General features: G+C 33.7%; 1 protein-coding gene across 1 annotated transcript in view; it reads left to right on the forward strand.

The window, feature by feature from the left end:
• Positions 1-20,259, forward strand: part of timeout (circadian regulator timeout) — a 1,081,463-nt gene that overhangs the window by 142,312 nt on the left and 918,892 nt on the right. The window contains exon 5 of the mRNA XM_075291454.1: positions 18,064-18,249. Within this exon, the coding sequence (XP_075147569.1) occupies positions 18,064-18,249 (186 nt within the window). The remainder of the gene's footprint in view (positions 1-18,063; positions 18,250-20,259) is intronic.

A 20,259-nucleotide genomic window follows, 5' to 3' on the forward strand; every position in this document is an offset into this window, starting at 1 on the left:
CGCCAACGTTTGTAATACTGTTTAGTTAAAATTTTCTACAAATATTCCAAATTTTCTAAAATTAACCGGAAATTTTCTTCCTGGTGGGTTCACTATTTTTTCAGTCTAAGTTTGAATAAAACGTTAACGGTATTTATTACTTTTTTGTAAAATTCAATCATTGACTTATTGTTTCAATTAGTCAACAATAAAACAAAACAGTAATTTTTACTCTGTTTTTAGCCTATTTTAAACAAAAAATTAAAATTACCAATTAAACATCTAAAAAAGCGAATTATAAAAAAAACTTCCTGAGTAGTTAAAATAACGAACATCTCTCGGAGAACATTTTTCGAAGTGCTTGTGTCTTTAGAACAACTTCCAAATTTTTTTGAAAATTTTTTTAACTTTTTAATTAGAAATATTTAGGTGACATTTCTCACTGGTTGTAAGAGTTCTATGAACGCACGAATCAAATTTTTTAACGCAACTTTCTTGATCTTTAAAGACTACAATGTTCCCCTACAATGCTTCCTTAAAAGGAAATTCCAGAACATTCATTTTTAAATCATTCGTGGCTTTCGGCGAACTACTTTAAGTCATTGAATAGAGTCAACTACCCAAAAATAAAAAAGAAACTATATTAACATTTGGCCATTTAATTTCGTTTCTGGGAATATTTAGTTAACTAAAATGGGAAATAAGTATATCCACGGAGAAACTATTTATATGTTAATGTCAACCATTTGGACAGTGCAATTAACTTTGCCTGCTGAGCATCACTACGGCGCTAGGAGAAGCAGCAACAGCTTCCTAATGAAATATATAGTCCAGTGTGGTTCGGGCCCTTCTTCATAGAAATGGAAAGCTTAACTGCTTCCAACCAGGGCCGTCTTTAACCTTTTAGAGGCCCTGGGCATATTAGTATAATGGGCCCCTATGACTTTGACCGAACATTATTTTGTTATAATTAATAAAAAAAAAGAAAAATAGATAAACCAGGTTTTTATTGCTACTCGCATTAAGCGAATAGCTAAATGTAATATTTGCCATAAACGTAACTCCATTGGCATTCACAGATTAATGATAAAAAATCTATGTAAGAATGCAATTATATAAAAATTTCAGGTTATTAATTTTTTTAAAAAAATATGAAAAATTAGGAGCGAAGGTAGAATTAAAAATTTCAAATAATAATAGGTCGATGGTTGATGGCACATTAAACCGGCAACTGTAACGATAAAACAAAATCGATTAGAATACGCGATAGAGCAGAGCAACTTTAAACGACTTACTTCTTTTACAACTTTTTACGACTCAATCATCTTTTCTCATAGATATCAGAAGTTGGCGTTAGGGGGACTGGCATCAGGGTTTCCGCCTAATTTATGTCGTTGGAAGAGGAACCCTTCCAGATTTGAGACAGGCAAAATCGTTTGGTTAGGTTAAAGTGGCATCCCGATTAAGTTTCAGGCTCAATTAGACTACTCAGTCCATTTTGATAAGGCAAAGTCGTTAATCAGTTCTTCAAATTCTATGCTTTTTAGCACATGAAATCCCAGAAAAAATTGGAAGTACTTCTAAAGGCACAACTTTAAAAGCACTTCCAAAAAAATGTCCTCCAAAGATGTTCTTTATTTTAACTACTCAGGAAGTTCTTTTAATTCAATTTTTTATAAATCGCTTTTTCATATTCTTAAAGGGTAATTTGAACTTTTTTGTTTCAAATAGGTTAAAAACAGAGTAGAGATTAATAAAATGGTACAAATTATTTAAATTTTGTCAAACAAAATGCTAAATCCATTCTATAAAAATTGCGAATTTTTGGAAATATTTGAGGTCAAAAGTTTCGAACAAAGGTTAGAAAGCATTAAAAATCACAAAAAATTATAAAAAAATGTTTTTTTTTTGTTTGGCAAAATATCATTTTTTTAATTTACATCCAAAGCACTGAATTCGGATCACACCTTAAGAAGTGAAACAAATGCAGTGCAATGGCTGTGGAAATGTTAGACGTCCGTCCTATGACAAGCCCATGTTAAATTCATCGTTTCTGTGCCAATTTTTCATCACTTCCGGATCCAAAAACACATTTTCACTACTTTTTTGGTGACGCTTTTTTTGTTGGGATTCTATGGACATCAGCGATCTCCCTAATCTTAATCTCTCTTGAGGTATTGTACTTCTCAATTCATTTTTAATTATTTTTTTTAGTTTGAAGAAGGAACTATCCCCACTTCAGTTAGTAACCACCATGCTTAAACAAAATTCTCATTGCGATTTCTACATTTAGAAATGTGTCATCAATGTTGTTTTCTTTCAAGAGTTAATATATTTTTAACATAGAATTAGTTCCCTCATTTTCACTGTCCAAAATTTTCAAGTATTCTGTTAAATGCATCTTCATAAAAAAATTCAGCAAAATATTATAACAACTAGTTCATTTCCAACATTGTGGAAACTGGCTAAAATCATACCTGTTCCAAAGGGTTCCAACGAATTCTGTCCTATTGCGATTTTACCATTTATCTCGAAAGCGTTTGAAAGACTTGTTAATCTAGAAATTCTTCAATATTTAACTGAACATAAGATTATAACTGACCGTCAATCTGGATTCAGACCGAGGCATAGCTGTCTCACTGCCTTAGTAGACGTTTTGGAATCGATACGTAACAATCTTGACAAAAATGAAGTTTCTATTTTGGTACTGTTAGATCATTCTGAGGCTTTTGACACTGTCCATTATCCGACTTTGTATTATAAACTCATCCACTTGTTTTCTTTCTCTTAATCTACTGTACGTCTAATGTCTAGCTATTTGGAAAACAGAAAGCAAGTAACCGTTTCTGGCAACAATGCATCGTCACAGATGACAACAAAAAGGGGTGTTCCTCAGGGGTCCATACTTGGACCCTTGCTATATACGATGTAGTCGAATGATTTACCGAACCAGCTTGAACACACCAACATAAGAATGTATGCTGATGATGTCCAGCTATACACGTCTGCCTCTACTGATACAATCGATAGGTGTGTAATGAATGTTAACAATGATCTCAACAGTATCCTGGATTGGGCGAATGGCAATGGTCTGGCTCTAAACCCCAATAAATCTAAGGCAATTCTGATTCATAAGAAGTCCACAACTGTGGGGAATGTTAACATATTTCTGGGTAACTGCCAAATATAACTTGTCAAGAAAGTGAAGAATCTTGGAGTAACTTTCAATGAATTTAACTTGGTCTGATCATATTAATGCTAACTCAATCGTTTACACCTTTTCGTATAAGACTGCTGTTGGCCAAATCCTATGTTCTGCCTACTTTGTTATATTGCTGTGAAATTTTCTCTGGATGTAACACCACTGACTTAAAAAGACTAACAACCACGTTCAACAACATTGGCCGTTATGTCTCCGGATTGAAACGTTACGATAGTGTGACAATTTTTGCGAACAACATTTTTGGTATCCCGTTTGACAAATACGTTCAACTCAGAGTTCTGATATTCCTCCAAAAGATTATACACACAAAGGAACCACCATTTCTCTACGAACGATTAACATTCGTTAGATCCAACCGTGGTAACAATTTGATACAGATTCGACATAGAAGTCAGTTATCTGAGCGGCAGTTTTATATATATGTGAAGCGTCTCTGGAATCAGTTACCCAATCATCTTCAACTTATATACAACACAGTGCAGTTCAAGACGAAGCTGGCAAAATATCTAATTCAGGGCAGTTAATCACAAAGAAATCTTTATGTATAAACAACAATATCTAATTCAGTATCATATTATATGTAAATCCAATTCCTTATTATTATTATCTTTATTAAATTATCTTTCTACTTATTGTATTTATTATATTTGTTATAACATTACTGATTCTAATACTCATTATAAGATATATAACTTTTGTATTAGGAAAGCAAAATAAATAGGAAAGCAAAATGAAAAAATGAAATCTGGCAGGAGCTAGGGGGCCCTTAGTTATCGCGCGGCCCTGGGCACGTGCCCAGAGTGCCCTGTGGGAAAGACGGGCCTGCTTCCAACTGGCACTCATTACAATAAAATGGATGTTATTCTTGGTTATTACTTTTTTGGCAATTCCATCCAACAGCAATACGGCGAATTGAGAGAGAGAGGGGATGGGAGTGGTGAAGAACATAAAAAGCAAGAATGACAATAAAAATCTGGTCAAAAAGCAAGAAATATAAGAGGGTGCTGGCTTCTTCAATTGCCGGATGACCATCGCTATTGTTATTTTGACTTTTTCGCCCCTGAAAAAAGAAATTTCCAGCTTTATGCCATTTCAATTGAAAGTCAATCGCAAAACTATCTAAATTGGCGTTGGGAACAAACAACACCGGAAAAATATTAAATAATTCATGATATGTACACAGGAGGACAAGAATCTCCGTATGAAATGTTTGGTGTTGTTGTTGCTGGTGTTTTTCTCCGCATTCCCAATCAAAATTGCCAATACAATGAACCTATGAAGACCAGTATGAAACGTCTGAAAGACTTGCATTGGGTTTTATTTACTATTGCGGCTTCTGTCTTCTCTTGACTGTCTACAACTATGACAACTGGGAATAAGGACGAAGACAATGACAATGACAACGACAACGATATGGATGAATACGACAATGAAAGCCAGCACACCGACGATAGTAACGACAATAAGAGCTCCGCTAAAGGTTTCCGGTCCAAGATTAAGAAAGAAAATATAATCAAAATTGCAAACATAACAAAGGATAACTTCAACACCACAAATATTTAGACATTTCATACTGTGAAACATAGATCCATCCATAGCTTTTTACTTTTATCGTATGGATTTTGGTGCTTCGCTTGGGTAATATTTGAGCAAGTGAATGCATTACAGGTATGTGCAAACGAAAATGCGATTTTGTTTCCACAGAGGCCAAAGTTTTACTCCAAGTTAAGTCGTTCTACCAAATTTGAATGAAATCGGTGCAGATTAATATATAGCCCCCATATATATCTTTCGATGTGTACTATGATTTACTCCAAATTTTGTACTCCGAGTTTGCAGCTATGTATGTCAAATTTGGCCAAAATCGATTCAGATTTAGATATAGCTTCCATATTTATCTTTTGGCGGATATGGATTTAATATGCCCCAGAAGCCATAGTTTCACATTAAAATTTTGTTGATATCGGTTTAGATTCCCACATATATTTCAGATTCGGTAATTGTTATTATTAAGATATTGAAAAAAGAGATTAAGGGATTGTAGTTATATAAGAAGATAGTTCGCAATGGTAGTAAAAAAATTTCCATAAGAAGTTAGGATGTATGACCCAAAATGAATCATATCCTCCGCTATATCTTTACTAAAACCGATAGAAATTCGAGCCAACTACACGCTCACAAAAAATCGCTTCTGTAACATATACTCGCAAACATATTTTGCTTCAAGCATATACATTTTTGGGTATTGCCCAAACATTTATATGTTTGATCTCTTCCAACATATAATATGTTTGAAAGCATATTGGTCTAAACAATATATGTTTGGGTAGTCTAAGTTCCAAACATTTTGTATTTTTGCATCCAAATTCAATAATGTTGTCTTCCAAAAAACAATATGTTATTATGTGAACATATAATATGTTTGGAAGCATTTTGCACCCAAAAATATTATATGCTTAAAAAAAATTCTCCCAAACAATATTGTGCTCAAAATTTTATTTATTTATTTATATATTTACAATCATAATGAATTATGAAAATAAACAGGTAATATAGGTGCTAACAACGTAGGTTTTCGACCTGAATGCTCAAAATTTTGTTTCTGCCCAATTGTATATTCCCCGACATCTTTCTCACTTCCACGAGATTCTTTAGTTCTTAGCACCTTTTTCTGTAATACAAACATTGTAGAAGAAATTATTCAATTTTATGATTTTTTTATTTTAATTTTACCTTTTGCCGGACGGGGATTCGAACAGCGGACCACACAGTTTGTAAGGATCAAAGAAGTAGCTGATTAATTGCCCAAGGAAAAATAAAATGTTAATTTTGTAATAACAAGCAACAACCACCAACTTAATTCAATATCGCTCCCTGTTAAATAGCGCTCCAAGCTACTAAACACATATATGTTTATAAGCTATTTCTAAATTAATATATGTTTGCATTCAAGCATATTATATTTACAAACATTTTATGTCCCAAACATAATATGTTCTAACATATTAACATATATGTCCCAAACATGTTATGCTAGTTTATGAACATTATATGCTTGCACTCAAAAATATTGTGTTTAAAAATTTGTGTTACAAACATATAATGTTTATAGCCAAACATATGAAAACAGTCTTTTTCAACCGTGTATAAAACATACATATGGTTAGTCAGGCTTGTGTGGATTGGTACTGGTATTTTTGTTTCTTTGATATTCTGCCTAAGTGTGACGAATTGGGTGCAACTCGGTTCAGATTTAAATATAACCCCCATATATGCCTGTGGATTTATGACAAAACGTCATAAGTCTAAAAACTCAATTTTACAGGAGAGCGAAAATACACCTTTAAGGGGTCACAAACACTTCTGTGGAAAACATCTGGAAAACGTTAAACATTTGTGTGATAGACCTTTTCAATAGCTTATTTTCCACTTTACCAAATTCATCTAGCACCCGACCCCGAGAAAATTAGTCATTACCGACTTATCATTATCGGAAGATTTCTGGAATGGATTTAACATTTTTTCGGCAAAATTTAAACAATTTGTATCGTTTTATTAATTCTTAATCTGTTTTTAACCTATTAACAAAAAAAATTAATTTCCCATTAAAAATATGAAAAAAGCGAGTTATAAACAAGTGTATACGGCCGTAAGTTCGGCCAGGCCGAATCTTATGTACCCTCCACCATGGATTGCGTAGGTATTGCGTGGTATCTTAAAACTTCTTAACATCGTTTTCTAAATTGTGAGTTAGTCCACAAGTGTTATATATTAGACAAAAAAGGTATGTATAGGTAAGTCTACAAATAATTACGAATCAATATGGACTTTTGCACGGGATCGATTTATATGGGGGCTATATATAATTATGGACCGATGTGGACCAATTTTTGCATGGTTGTTAGAGACCATATACCAACACCATGTACCAAATGTCAGCCGGATCGGATGAAATTTGCTTCTCTTATAGGCTCGGCAAGCCAAATCGGGGGATCGGTTTATATGGGGGCTATATATAATTATTGACCGATGTGGACCAATTTTTGCATAGTTGTTAGAGACCATATACTAACACCATGTACCAAATTTCAGCCGGATCCGATAAAATTTTCTTCTCTTAGAGGCTTCGCAAGCCAAATCTGGGGATCGGTTTATATGGGGGCTATATATAATTATGGACCGATGTGGACCAATTTTTGCATGGTTGATAAAGACCATATACTAACACCATGTACCAAATTTCAGCCGGATCGGATGAAATTTGCTTCTCTTAGAGGCTCCGAAAGCCAAATCGTGGGATCGGTTTATATGGGGGCTATATATAATTATGGACCGATGTGGACCAATTTTTGCATGGTTGTTAGAGATCATATACTAACACCTTGTACCAAATTTCAGCCGAATCGGATGAAATTTGCTCCTCTTAGAGGGCCTGCAAGCCAAATTTGGGGGTCCGTTTATATGGAAGCTATACGTAAAAGTGGACCGATATGGCCCATTTTCAATACCATCCTACCTACATCAATAACAACTACTTGTGCCAAGTTTCAAGTCGATAGCTTGTTTCGTTCGGAAGTTAGCGTGATTTCAACAGACGGACGGACGGACGGACGGACATGCTCAGATCGACTCAGAATTTCACCACGACCCCGAATATATATACTTTATGGGGTCTTAGAGCAATATTTCGATGTGTTACAAACGGAATGACAAAGTTAATATACCCCCCATCCCATGGTGGAGTGTATAAAAATTTACTCAAATGAACTTCCTGTGCAGTTAAAATAAAGAACATCTTTGGGACAACAGTTTTGGAAGTGCTTTCAAAGTTGTGCCTTTACACTCAAAAACAAAGTTTACTTGGATCCACAGATTTTGACCTTCCATTAAGGATTTTGGCATTGATTCCGAGCCAAAGATACAGCTTCTTTAAAATAAAGAAATTTTTTAGCGGCCTATCTGGCTTTATATCTAGGACCAATAAAATTAAAGTTAGAATACATTTATCAAATTTTCATTCTCTTTTCGCGGTTATTAATAAAGGTACTCCCGTACAAGCAAATGCCAGTTTAAAAATCCAAATTATAATTGATACTTCAAAGTAAAAAATATTTTCTTAAATCCAAAAAAACTTTAAACCAAAGACGTTAAATCCTTAACATAAGTATTAGCCTATATTTGAAGCTTTTTTATCTTAAATCTAAAGTTTCAATATTTCAGTTAATTTAAGGACAATTTCTTTAAATCAAAAATGTGTTTCTTTACTTTAAGGAAAATTAGCCTTAGTTCAAAGACATGGGACTTTAGCGGAAGGACGCAAATTTATAAAATTTGTGTCCTAAATTTAATGAAAAAAAAATTTTGAACCAATGATTATAAACTTTATTTTAATTAAAATGTCATTATTTTAAAGAAATTTGTTCTTAATATTTTGTAAATTTCGCATACTAAAATTTAGGTTGCGTAATCTATAATATCACGTAATTATTTTTTTCAGTATAGAAGAACTTCCAAAGTTTTTTGCTATGTATGTTAGCTGTTATAGTCATCAATAGACAATTATCCATATAAGTTATATTTATATAGCATAGCTTGCGGCGCCCACAAGCCCATTAAACAAACTTTATTTAACAGAAATATACAATAAGTTGGGCACCGTGGAGCAGTGGTTGCTACGTCCGCCTTGCATGCCAAGGGTCGTGGGTTCGATCCTTGCTTCGACAGAATACCAAACAGTTTTTTTTTTGTTTTACATATATTCCAGATATTTGCGGAAGATTCTGAAAATAATAATATATTAAGTTTTTTACTATGAACTGTAAAATGTATTTTATTAAAGACTTAAAGTCAGAAGAGAACAGTGCTTGATATAAACGAAATGTACTGTGTTGTTGGTTCAAAAATATGTTTTTTTATTGAAAAAATAAAAATTTTATAACAAACGAATTTTTTTGGTGATAAAAGTTTAACATTTTCGAAGCAATTAAAAAAAACTTTAACAAAAGAAACCCGTTTTCGGTACACGTTTTCCAAACTTTTTTTTCTTTGCGTGTATCATGACAATAAACGGATTTCAAATACGTAGAGAAAAACAGTCAGCAAACAAATTGCAAACATCTTTGTCACATTTACCTGTAGTACAACCGAATTTAAGTGTTTTTTTTTTTTTGGGGTAAAACTCGACCGACGTCTAGAATTGACAAATTTATGAAGAGATTTAGGGTTAACTCGGACTTGCTGTTTCATACGGTTAATGTAGCTCCTATAAGCTATCTTGTTCTCAATGTTATAAGCTGACCCAGCATTGGAATATGTGCAAAAATCAGTCGAAGAATTGGTTTTTCTGTATTTCCTGTAGAGTGTATTCTTTCTGTTTTTTAATCTGGATAGAAGAGACGTATTCCATGGTGGATCTTTACAATCGTTAATTACTTTTACGGGAATTTATTTTGAAATGCAGTCATATAAATCAGAATAAAAATTTTTTAACACACAGTTCAAATCTGGGGAAGAAAGAATTTCTGCCCATTTAATAGAAGAAAGCAAAAAACAAAATTCTTCCCTTTTGATAATAGTTTTGATGCATTATTCCTAGGAAAAGAGAGACTTGACTATTGTAAACAAATAGTAGGATGAAATCGATCTTCAGGTAGAGTCAACGGTTCTGTTGCATTACAAAGGCATCATCAGGACGATTCGTAAAAATAAAATCCCATAATCTTTTGCTATGATTAAAAACTTTTACTGCTACAAACTTTATAATTAAGTCTGACATAAATCCAATACTTGCAGATGGATAATCATTTGAATTCGCTATTAAGACCCCACCGCCAGTTTTCTGTCTCTGTCACATCGACCACATCTAAAGAATTAATATTTTGAGCACATAATTTCAGAATTAAAAATGTTGGAACTCATCCAAATTAACAGGTTTACTGATAAGTCCCCGGTCTGACACATAGATGGCGTCGCTAGTATTAAATGCATATTATTTTTATATAGTACCAACCTTCAAATGCTTCGTGTCAAAATTTGACGTCTGTAAGTCAATTAGTTTGTGAGATAGAGCGTCTTTTGTGAAGCAACTTTTATTATTGTGAAAAAAAGGAATTTCGTGTTTTGATAAAATACTGTTTTCTGAAGGGGAAAAATACGGTGGAAGCAAAAACTTGTCTTGATAATGGACTCTGCCCCAGGGAAATCAACAATAATTGATTGGTATGCAAAATTCAAGCGTGGTGAAATGAGCACGGAGGACGGTGAACGCAGTTGACGCCCGAAAGAGGTGGTTACCGACGAAAACATCAAAAAAATCCACAAAATGATTTTGAATGACCGTAAAATGAAGTTGATCGAGATAGCAGAGGCCTTAAAGATATCAAAGGAACGTGTTGGTCATATCATTCATCAATATTTGGATATGCGGAAGCTCTGTGCAAAATGGGTGCCGCGCGAGCTCACATTTGACCAAAAAAACAACGTGTTGATGATTCTGAGCGGTCATTGCAGCTGTTAACTCGTAATACACCCGAGTTTTTCCGTCGATATGTGACAATGGATTAAACATGGCTCCATCACTACACTCCTGAGTCCAATCGACAGTTGGCTGAGTGGACAGCGACCGGTGAACCGTCTCCGAAGCGTGGAAAGACTCAAAAGTCCGCTGGCAAAGTAATGGCCTCTGTTTTTTGGGATGCGCATGGAATAATTTTTATCGATTATCTTGAGAAGGGAAAACCCATCAACAGTGACTATTATATGGCCTTATTGGAGCGTTTGAAGGTCGAAATCGCGGCAAAACGGCCCCATATGAAGAAGAAAAAAGTGTTGTTCCACCAAGACAACGCACCGTGCCACAAGTCATTGAGAACGATGGCAAAAATTCATGAATTGGACTTCGAATTGCTTCCCCACCCACCGTATTCTCCAGATCTGGCCCCCACCGACTTTTTCTTATTCTCAGACCACAAAAGGATGCTCGCAGGGAAAAAATTTGGCTGCAACGAAGAGGTGATCGTCCGAAACTGATGCCTATTTTGAGGCAAAACCGAAGGAGTACTTCCAAAATGGTATAAAAAATTGGAAGTTCGTTATAATCGTTGTATCGCTCTTGAAGGGAACTATGTTGAATAATAAAAACGAATTTTGACAAAAAAAAATGTGTTTTTCTTTGTTAGACCGGGGACTTATCAGCCAACCTGTTATGTTAAGTAGGTTAAGCCTTCTAGGGTTAAACTTCTACAAAATCTCTAGACTTTAAAATTATAAATCGGCTAACGCCCTGGAACGAAATACAATTAAGTAAAAAATATGGGAAATATAAATCTTAGGGCATTTTATTGTACAAAAGTCCATTTATGATTTATCCGGCGATACACATGTATTAGAGGTATGTGAAAATTTCAGGAATTTTTATGTTTGCTCCTTAGCAGTGGTTATTTCACAAAGATATCGACTAAATTTTACTAAAATGGGTTGTCAATTGTGCGTTGGAGACAATATTTGGCCACATCGAGTGACATTTACACAGCCGGAATCTTATCAAAATCTTCAGTGGAAAGTACACACGAAATTTTTTTTTTGGTTCAATCACGAAATTAATTGATCCAATTAATTTTTTAATTGAAATGTCTTCAATCACAGAAATGATAGTATCAATTAAAAAATTAATTGAAGGTCAATTAAAAAATTAATTGATCCAATTAAAAAATTAATTGATACTATTAATTTTTGTGATTGATTTTTGTTTCAATTAAAAAATTGTTGATTCAATTAAAAATTTAATTCAATATTTTTTAAAACTCAATTAAAATTTTAATTGGAAAATTTTTCGTGAAATTTTTTTCTGTGTACGGGGACATCTTCTCTGACGTTGTGCCATTTGTGCCTAAATTCGAAGAATATAAGAATCGATACAGTTAGACAGAATGGTAAATATTTTTTTCTGTGTAAAATAAAATCAATTGCAGTAAAATTCCGATGAAATGGGGGTAAAATATGAAATTTTCTACCATATTTCCACAAATTTGGCGTATATATATGGGAGCTATATCCAAATCTATTTTGTTTCCGGTAGTTATATGAATCTAAATCGTGCGAAAGATATATATGGGAGCTATATGTAAATCTGAATCGATTTCAACGAAATTTAGCATAGTTGATCATCCATTGTACTCTTTGTGCTAAATTTGAAGAAAAATTCTGGCCTCTAGGGCCAATTAAATCCATATCGGGCGAAAGATATATATTAGAGTTATATCTAAATCTCAACCGATTTTAACCAAATTTGGCATAGATAGCTATAATATTAAATCTACTCCCTGTGCAACTTTGTCCTCTATGGTCATAAGAATATAAATCGGAAGAAAGATATATATGGGAGCTATATCTAAATCTGAACCAATTTTTTTATTAAAATTCCTGTACTTTAATTATAAGACTTTAATCTTGTTGTACAGGATATGCTTAAATAAATAAATAAATTTCAACCAAATTTAGCAAGGATATCAATTCTACTCTCTATGAAAAATTTCACGCAAATAGGAAGTAACTTTGGCCTCTGTGATCATATATATAAGCTCTCAGGCCGAGGACATCACCCGATTTATATTATATTTTATGTAGAGTGGTTTTTTAGAAAAGTATAAAATGTTGTCCAAATCGGTTCAAATTTCATTTTAAGAAGAAAATTCTTTCGGTGCACGAAGGACAAAATAAGCCCTGATTTGATTAAAATCCATCCCAACTTCTTGTTGCTTATTGCAGTTTTTAACATTTGGCTATCATCTTAGGTTGTACTTACCCGATGCATCTATAGAATGTTTAGTACTTTCTTCTTCTTTGAATTAAGATGAAAATAAATGCAACAAGGTGGTTCTAAGTGGTAAATCAGGATTTCTGTATTCCATGGTCCTTTGGCATGTCAGTATTTTGTGTTATTGTTATGTTCTCTACTTTGTAGTATCTCAAATGTGTGCGTTCGCAGTTGATGAAGAGCACAGATTTCTTATTTCGTATATGGATGTTTTTCTCAACATACTTGTACAATATGATAAAATGCAAAATGTATATTTATTTATTCACAAAATGTGTATTCATTTAATCACCTTCAGGGGAAGTTGAGATTTTGCTATATTAATACCCTAAACCACATAGTGGTCAGGGTATAAAAACTTTGATCTGCCAAAAAATGTTCCTATCAGAAATATTGATTTTAGACCTCATAAAATATATATACCGATCGGCTCAGAATCACCTCCTGGGTCGATGTAGCGCTTGGTGCCCGTCCGTCCGTCCGTCTGTCCATGTATTTGTTGTTTACAGGATTCCGGTCGCAATTATTAATCGATTATGATGAAATTTGGTGCAGGGTGTTTTTTTTTTGGTACAAGGATGAATGCTATTGAATTTTGAATAAATCGGATCAAATTTAGATATATCACCTATATATATGTATCGCCCGACTTCGACAAATTGGGTCACATTTCACTTTTTTACTAATCGATCGTCAGCAAATTCGGCACAAAGTAATCTTTTTCAATCCCCTTTAAGTCTGCAAAATTTCATCGAAATCGGTTCAGATTTAGATCTAGCTACATGTATCGCCCGATTTTGCCAAATTTGTTCGTAAAACCCTTATTTATTACCCTGTCTTCCTCAAAGTTGGCTAAATTCAGTCCCCTATAATACAAACTGAGTGTGAAAATTTTCATCAAAATCGGTTCAGATTTAGTTATAGATCTCATATATATGTATCGTCCGTTTTTCAAAAATTTGCCCCTAATAACCTTAATTTTGACCATAGAGCCCTCATTTATTAACTGACCGTACACAAATTTTGCACAAGGTAACCTTCTGTGGTATCAATCATACCTGCAAAATATTATACAAATTGGTTCAGATTTAGATATAGCTCCCATATATATGTATGACTCGATTTTCCTGAATTTGGCCATAATACTCTTATTTATTAACCAATGTTACTCAAATTTCACATTTTTATGTACTAGCCGATCGTATTTCGATTTACATGTAGCTCTTACATAATAATATTGCCCGGTGTTTACAAATTTGTATTTATTACCCACAACTAATTGAGCGATTTCCTCTTTTTTAATATTGGACTCAATATTAGTGGCATACTAACTCTGTAGGTGCAAAATCAACTATTGCTCCTAATATCAGACATTTCATCTCAGATTGTGACGAGACTCCCATAACCATGCCCTTAATGTCCTTAAATATGGAAATACTACTACTTCAGTAGGGGTGGTTTAGGGTATGATATAGTCGGCTCTGCCCGACTTTCTCAAAATTTACTCACTTGTTTTTTAAAGGGACGCCCCTTACCCCGTTCAAATATTGAAAAATAAAAAAAGTGGATAGAGGGTGGTATCCTTCCTGAATGAGAATTTTTTAATATACCAACAAGACTCCACCAAATATCAAAAAATGATGTAGCGCATCTTTGTGTACACTGAAAAAAATATTGTCGTGAGGTCAAAGATTTCGTGTCTTTAAAATACGAATACAAATTTTGCTTAGCATAGAAGACGCACTTCTCTAAAATAAAGTTATTTTCCTTGTCCAAAAGTCGATAAACTTTTCAATAAAGTCGTATTGTCCTTATAATTAAGTGATTTGACTTAAAAATGGGTATCTTAACATGAAAGAAAAAATTTATAGGCTAAGGTCAGCTTGACTTTAGTAATTCAGAAAAATTCTTTAAATTTAATGAAATTGTCTTTAAATTTGTTGTCTTTTTGCATCTTGACTACAAAGCAAAAAATCGTTCAAATATAGGACATGTTTTTCAAAACTTTATTTTAAAGAAGTTTTTTACTTCAAACATAGCATAATTTCTACTGGAAGTCGAGTCCTAATTTGGAAAATAAAGTTGACGTTAACTCGGTTTTAAAGGACTTTGATAGCATATGAAGAAAAAAAGCTGAGAAAGCGAAAAATTAAAATTTGCTTCCTAGAAGCAAGTACACAAAACCTAAATTTAAAAGAGAATTGTGTCTTCAAAGTATCCTTACTTGTATTCTCCGCTTCTTTGGCTCGGAATCAATACCAAATTTTTTGAAAGTAAAGACAAAATCTTTGGAACCGAGTATGCTTTTTTTTCAGTGTAGACGCTGAAAACAAATCAGAGAACATAAGCCCACTTTTCGAAAAGCAGGGCACGGGGAGGGACCTCCCCCGTAAAATTAGGTACCCCTACACGGTTGCCACGGTTGGTAGAATTCTACCAAAAACGATAGATTTTGTGCCTAAATTTTTGGTAGAATTCTCAATATTTAGGTAGATTTTGCAAAATATTTCTCTCCAACTAAGCGGTAATTCATAAATATAAATTTTCATTAGAAATAAAATCTTGAGAACAATTTCTATAGAAATAACATTTTGACAAAATTTTCTATAGAAATAAAATCATGAGAACAATTTCTATAGAAATACGATTTTAAGAAAATTTTCTATAGAAATAAAATTTTGAGAAAATTTTCTATAGATATAAAATTTTGAGAAAATTTTCTACAGAAATAAAATTTTGAGAAAATTTTCTATAGATATAAAATTTTCTACAGAAATGCAATTTTCTATAGAAATAAAATTTTGAGAACAATTGTTAGAGAAATAAAATTCTCACAAAATTTTCTATAGAAATAAAAATAATTGTTTGGTAGTTTTGTGGTAATTTTTTTCCAAATTTCGTTATAAAATTTATATGGGGTCACGAGGGGTAACGAGACCCCATATATCGGAGAAGTTTAATTTGTTCACTCTATGTACATAAGAAAAAATTCGGGCCCTACCCGACCAAATATTGAGAATTAAAGTAACGGATCTTTGTCTAGACGCCATTCTAAACCTTCCATGGAAATTTTACCAAATCGATGGATTTTGTTCCCATTTTCAAAAAGTCTCCGAAATTTTCAAGTAAATCGGTTCCACAATTCCCGAGCTTACCCGAAACACACAAACATAGTTAAGTTGGATTTTATATATTTATATAAGTATGATTTAACCCTTTTTGAATTTCACCATATAACCTTGCAGTGGAATTCTATCCACCAATATACCGATATTGGCCACAAATAAGAGGTCAAATAAAGGGTGATTTGTTAAGAGCTTGATAACTTTTTTTTAAAAAAAAAACGCATAAAATTTGCAAAATCTCATTTTGAAACGTTAGATTGGTCCATGACATTTACTTTTTGAAGATAATTTCATTTAAATGTTGACCGCGGCTGCGTCTTAGGTGGTCCATTCGGAAAGTCCAATTTTGGGCAACTTTTTCGAGCATTTCGGCCGGAATAGCCCGAATTTCTTCGGAAATGTTGTCTTCCAAAGCTGGAATAGTTGCTGGCTTATTTCTGTAGACTTTAGACTTGACGTAGCCCCACAAAAAATAGTCTAAAGGCGTCAAATCGCATGATCTTGGTGGCCAACTTACCGGTCCATTTCTTGAGATGAATTGTTCTCCGAAGTTTTCCCTCAAAATGGCCATAGAATCGCGAGCTGTGTGGCATGTAGCGCCATCTTGTTGAAACCACATGTCAACCAAGTTCAGTTCTTCCATTTTTGGCAACAAAAAGTTTGTTAGCATCGAACGATAGCGATCGCCATTCACCGTAACGTTGCGTCCAACAGCATCTTTGAAAAAATACGGTCCAATGATTCCACCAGCGTACAAACCACACCAAACAGTGCATTTTTCGGGATGCATGGGCAGTTCTTGAACGGCTTCTGGTTGCTCTTCACTCCAAATGCGGCAATTTTGCTTATTTACGTAGCCATTCAACCAGAAATGAGCCTCATCGCTGAACAAAACTTGTCGATAAAAAAGCGGATTTTCTGCCAACTTTTCTAGGGCCCATTCACTGAAAATTCGACGTTGTGGCAGATCGTAAGTCTATTCATGATGAAATGTCAAAGCATACTGAGCATCTTTCTCTTTGACACCATGTCTGAAATCCCACGTGATCTGTCAAATACTAATGCATGAAAATCCTAACCTCAAAAGAATCACCCTTTAGTAGGGGTTTGTGGTTCCTTCTATGACTTCGTTTCCGTGTTTGAAGTTCTTCTCCATCTAGTCAGAGTGAATCTTTCACCGGAAAACCTTAACAAATGGATTTTGCGATGTTTCTTCATCTCTTGTGGCGCATTTCGGCGTTGACTTTATTCGTTCAAGCACTTTATGAGCACTTCTGTTTACCTTTTATCCTGGAGTACTCCCATTTGTAGGTACATCCTGTTATTGTAGTGGGATAAATTTGTGTCCATGTGTGTGTATCATCCAGACCATCATTCGCCGTTTAGTAAACACCCAATGGCGGCAAAGAGCAGACATAAATTATAGCCACTCAGTCTCAAGAAATGTGTTCTTGGGGCGGGGGAATTGAATTGAATGGGAGGCAGGAATGGTGAATTCTTTAGAAAACAACACAAAAACTATTTGGAATCTTTATCCTTTCTTTGCTAAGTTGACCAGGTGATTGCTTGGTTAGTTTGTGGTTCGATGTTGTCCGGTTCCCTGCCATGGTCAATAGCTATTTTTTGGTTGTTAGCTGTGGTTACGAGATTTTATTCCTTTTTTGAAGATCCATAAAATTGAAATATCCGCATCTACGATGGTTTACGTGGCATAAACAAAGCCATAGAAATCCTCAGGAAAATTGAGAAAAATGTTAAGCTTTATTGAGGGATATTTGTTCTTGGAGTAAAATTTAATCAGACCTTCAAACTTGAAGAAATACAATTCGGTGCCATAAACCACTACCAATTATTTTTATTAAATTCCATATGTTTTCTATTTAATTTCCATCTGTTATTAAAATTTTTCATTTTCTCTCTAGACTCTGCTTGCGTGAATATTGCATTGAAGTGTTACGTTCTGCCTACAACACTCTGGTGCGTCAAGTTCGTCGCGTATTGGAGCGCAATTCAGCCTCAACGAGTCATGATGATTCGTATTTATTGTGGGCCATACGATTCTTTATGGAATTCAACCGTCTAAGTGATATGAAATTGGAACTTGTCAGGTAAGTTTCCATAATGTCTAAATTAAATATAAAAACATTTTTTTGTGATTCAATCACGAAACTAACAGATCCAATTTTAATTAAAATGTCCTCAATCACGAATAAACGATAAATTGTGATGATAGTATCAATCACAAATTTAATTGCACATAAAAATACTTGATTAAACAATTAATTGATTTTATTATTGAATTAAACATTTATTCCCATATACGAAATAATTTATTGACATTTTATGAACATTTTGTAATTAACTATTTTCAATCAATTTCTTAACTGACTTACGGCCATTTTCATGTAGCTCCAGTTGGCAGAAAGTAAGTTACAAATATCGTCTCTCCGGTTAACTTTAACTGAAAATTTTTCGTCAGTTAAGTTCCTAACTGGTCTATGGAATATAAAGACCAGATGACAGCTTCGTCTATAATACGGTTTAAACGTTGGTTAGTTAACGGAACACTAACGGGGCTTTATGAAAATGGGGGTTAGTGTTTTAAGTTTGATAAAAAAAATGTTTTCAATGTTTTAATAAAGAATTCAGTTCTTAACTGACTTGGTCGTCGAGTTTGATTAAAAAGTGAATTGTATCAATAACTTTTTTAATTGAATTTTTTTTTTGATTTAATCACGAAATTAATTGATCCAATTAATTTGAATTGTCTTTCATCACAGAAATGATCATCAAAGTCAATTAAAAAATTAATTGATACTATTAACTTTTGTGATTGATTTTTGTTTTAATTAAAAAAAAATTGCTGAATAAATTCAATTTTTAATTGAATATTGTTGAAAATTCAATTAAGATATTAATTGGAAATATTTTGGTGACATTTTTTCTGTGCAGAAAACTGTTCTTTCTCTTTCAATCACGAAATTAATTGATTCAATTAATTACTCGTATTTAATTTAAATATCTTCAATCACGAAAATGATAGGTATAAAAAATTTAACTGGCTTAGTTCCTGAAAAATGTACTTGTTTGAACCAATGTGTGAGTGCTCCCATTGTCGTGGTGAAGAGTGAAGAGAATGATTACGCGGATGGTTTTCCAGATTTCTTGGAAGACAACTGGCAAACAAATGGTTGCCTACCACTGTTCTGCGTTGTTCTATTGGTATGTTACGATTGCGACATGTCCACTTTTTTCGAAAAAGGCAATCAAATGCTTGGAAGTGCTTCATGCGCGAGCAACTTTTGTTAGATTTGAATCATCTTGAAACCCGTATACAGTGTACTGCCGTTTACTGTCGGGCTCATACGAGTAAATCCATCATTCACCACCTGCCACAATGTCATAGACGTGTTTCGAAGGTCTTTGACGAGGCTTCATCGCCAAAAATTTAATTAAGTTCATCAATGCACACAATTAATTTATAATTTTTAAAAAACATATATTTTGCTTTAGTTTCTTCAAAGGTTTCACAGTCGCCTTAATTTTGTCCACATTTGAGAGGTGTTCAGGTATGAGAGGCTAATGTTAATATGATAATATAGCAAACGTCCCCAAACAACTGTCCACGATTGGGAGGTGTCCGGTTTTCAGAGTGTCCGAGTTTGAGAGGTTTCACTGTACCAGTAACATTTCAATGACATACAAATAAGTTAAACGCTAACTAAAGCAAAAGTTTTTCTTATACTTCTCCAAAATAATAAAAAATGGTTAAAATGGTCTGGTTCCTAAGATTTTTTTATTATTTATTTTTAGTCCATATTTGCTTTTGGAGAAGGATGCATTTCGTAAATTGTAGATATAATTCCATTTTTGAGCTGAATCAGTCACTTAAGTTGCTGTAAACCAGCGCTTCCCAAAAGGGGGGGCACCACGAGATCTCAGGGGGGCGTAGCGTCTGTTTTGCTTGAGCAGGTTTTGTATCATTCAATTTGTTAAAACAACACATATTTGTAAGTTCGACGAAACTTCAATCATATACTACAAAAGAACGTGGATTTTGAAATTGTCGGTTTGTTCGGAAAAACTAAATTAGTTTTAGGTTGATACAGACTTTGGGG

Source organism: Haematobia irritans, chromosome 1, assembly GCF_050003625.1.
Source record: "Haematobia irritans isolate KBUSLIRL chromosome 1, ASM5000362v1, whole genome shotgun sequence".
Lineage (NCBI taxonomy): Eukaryota > Metazoa > Arthropoda > Insecta > Diptera > Muscidae > Haematobia > Haematobia irritans.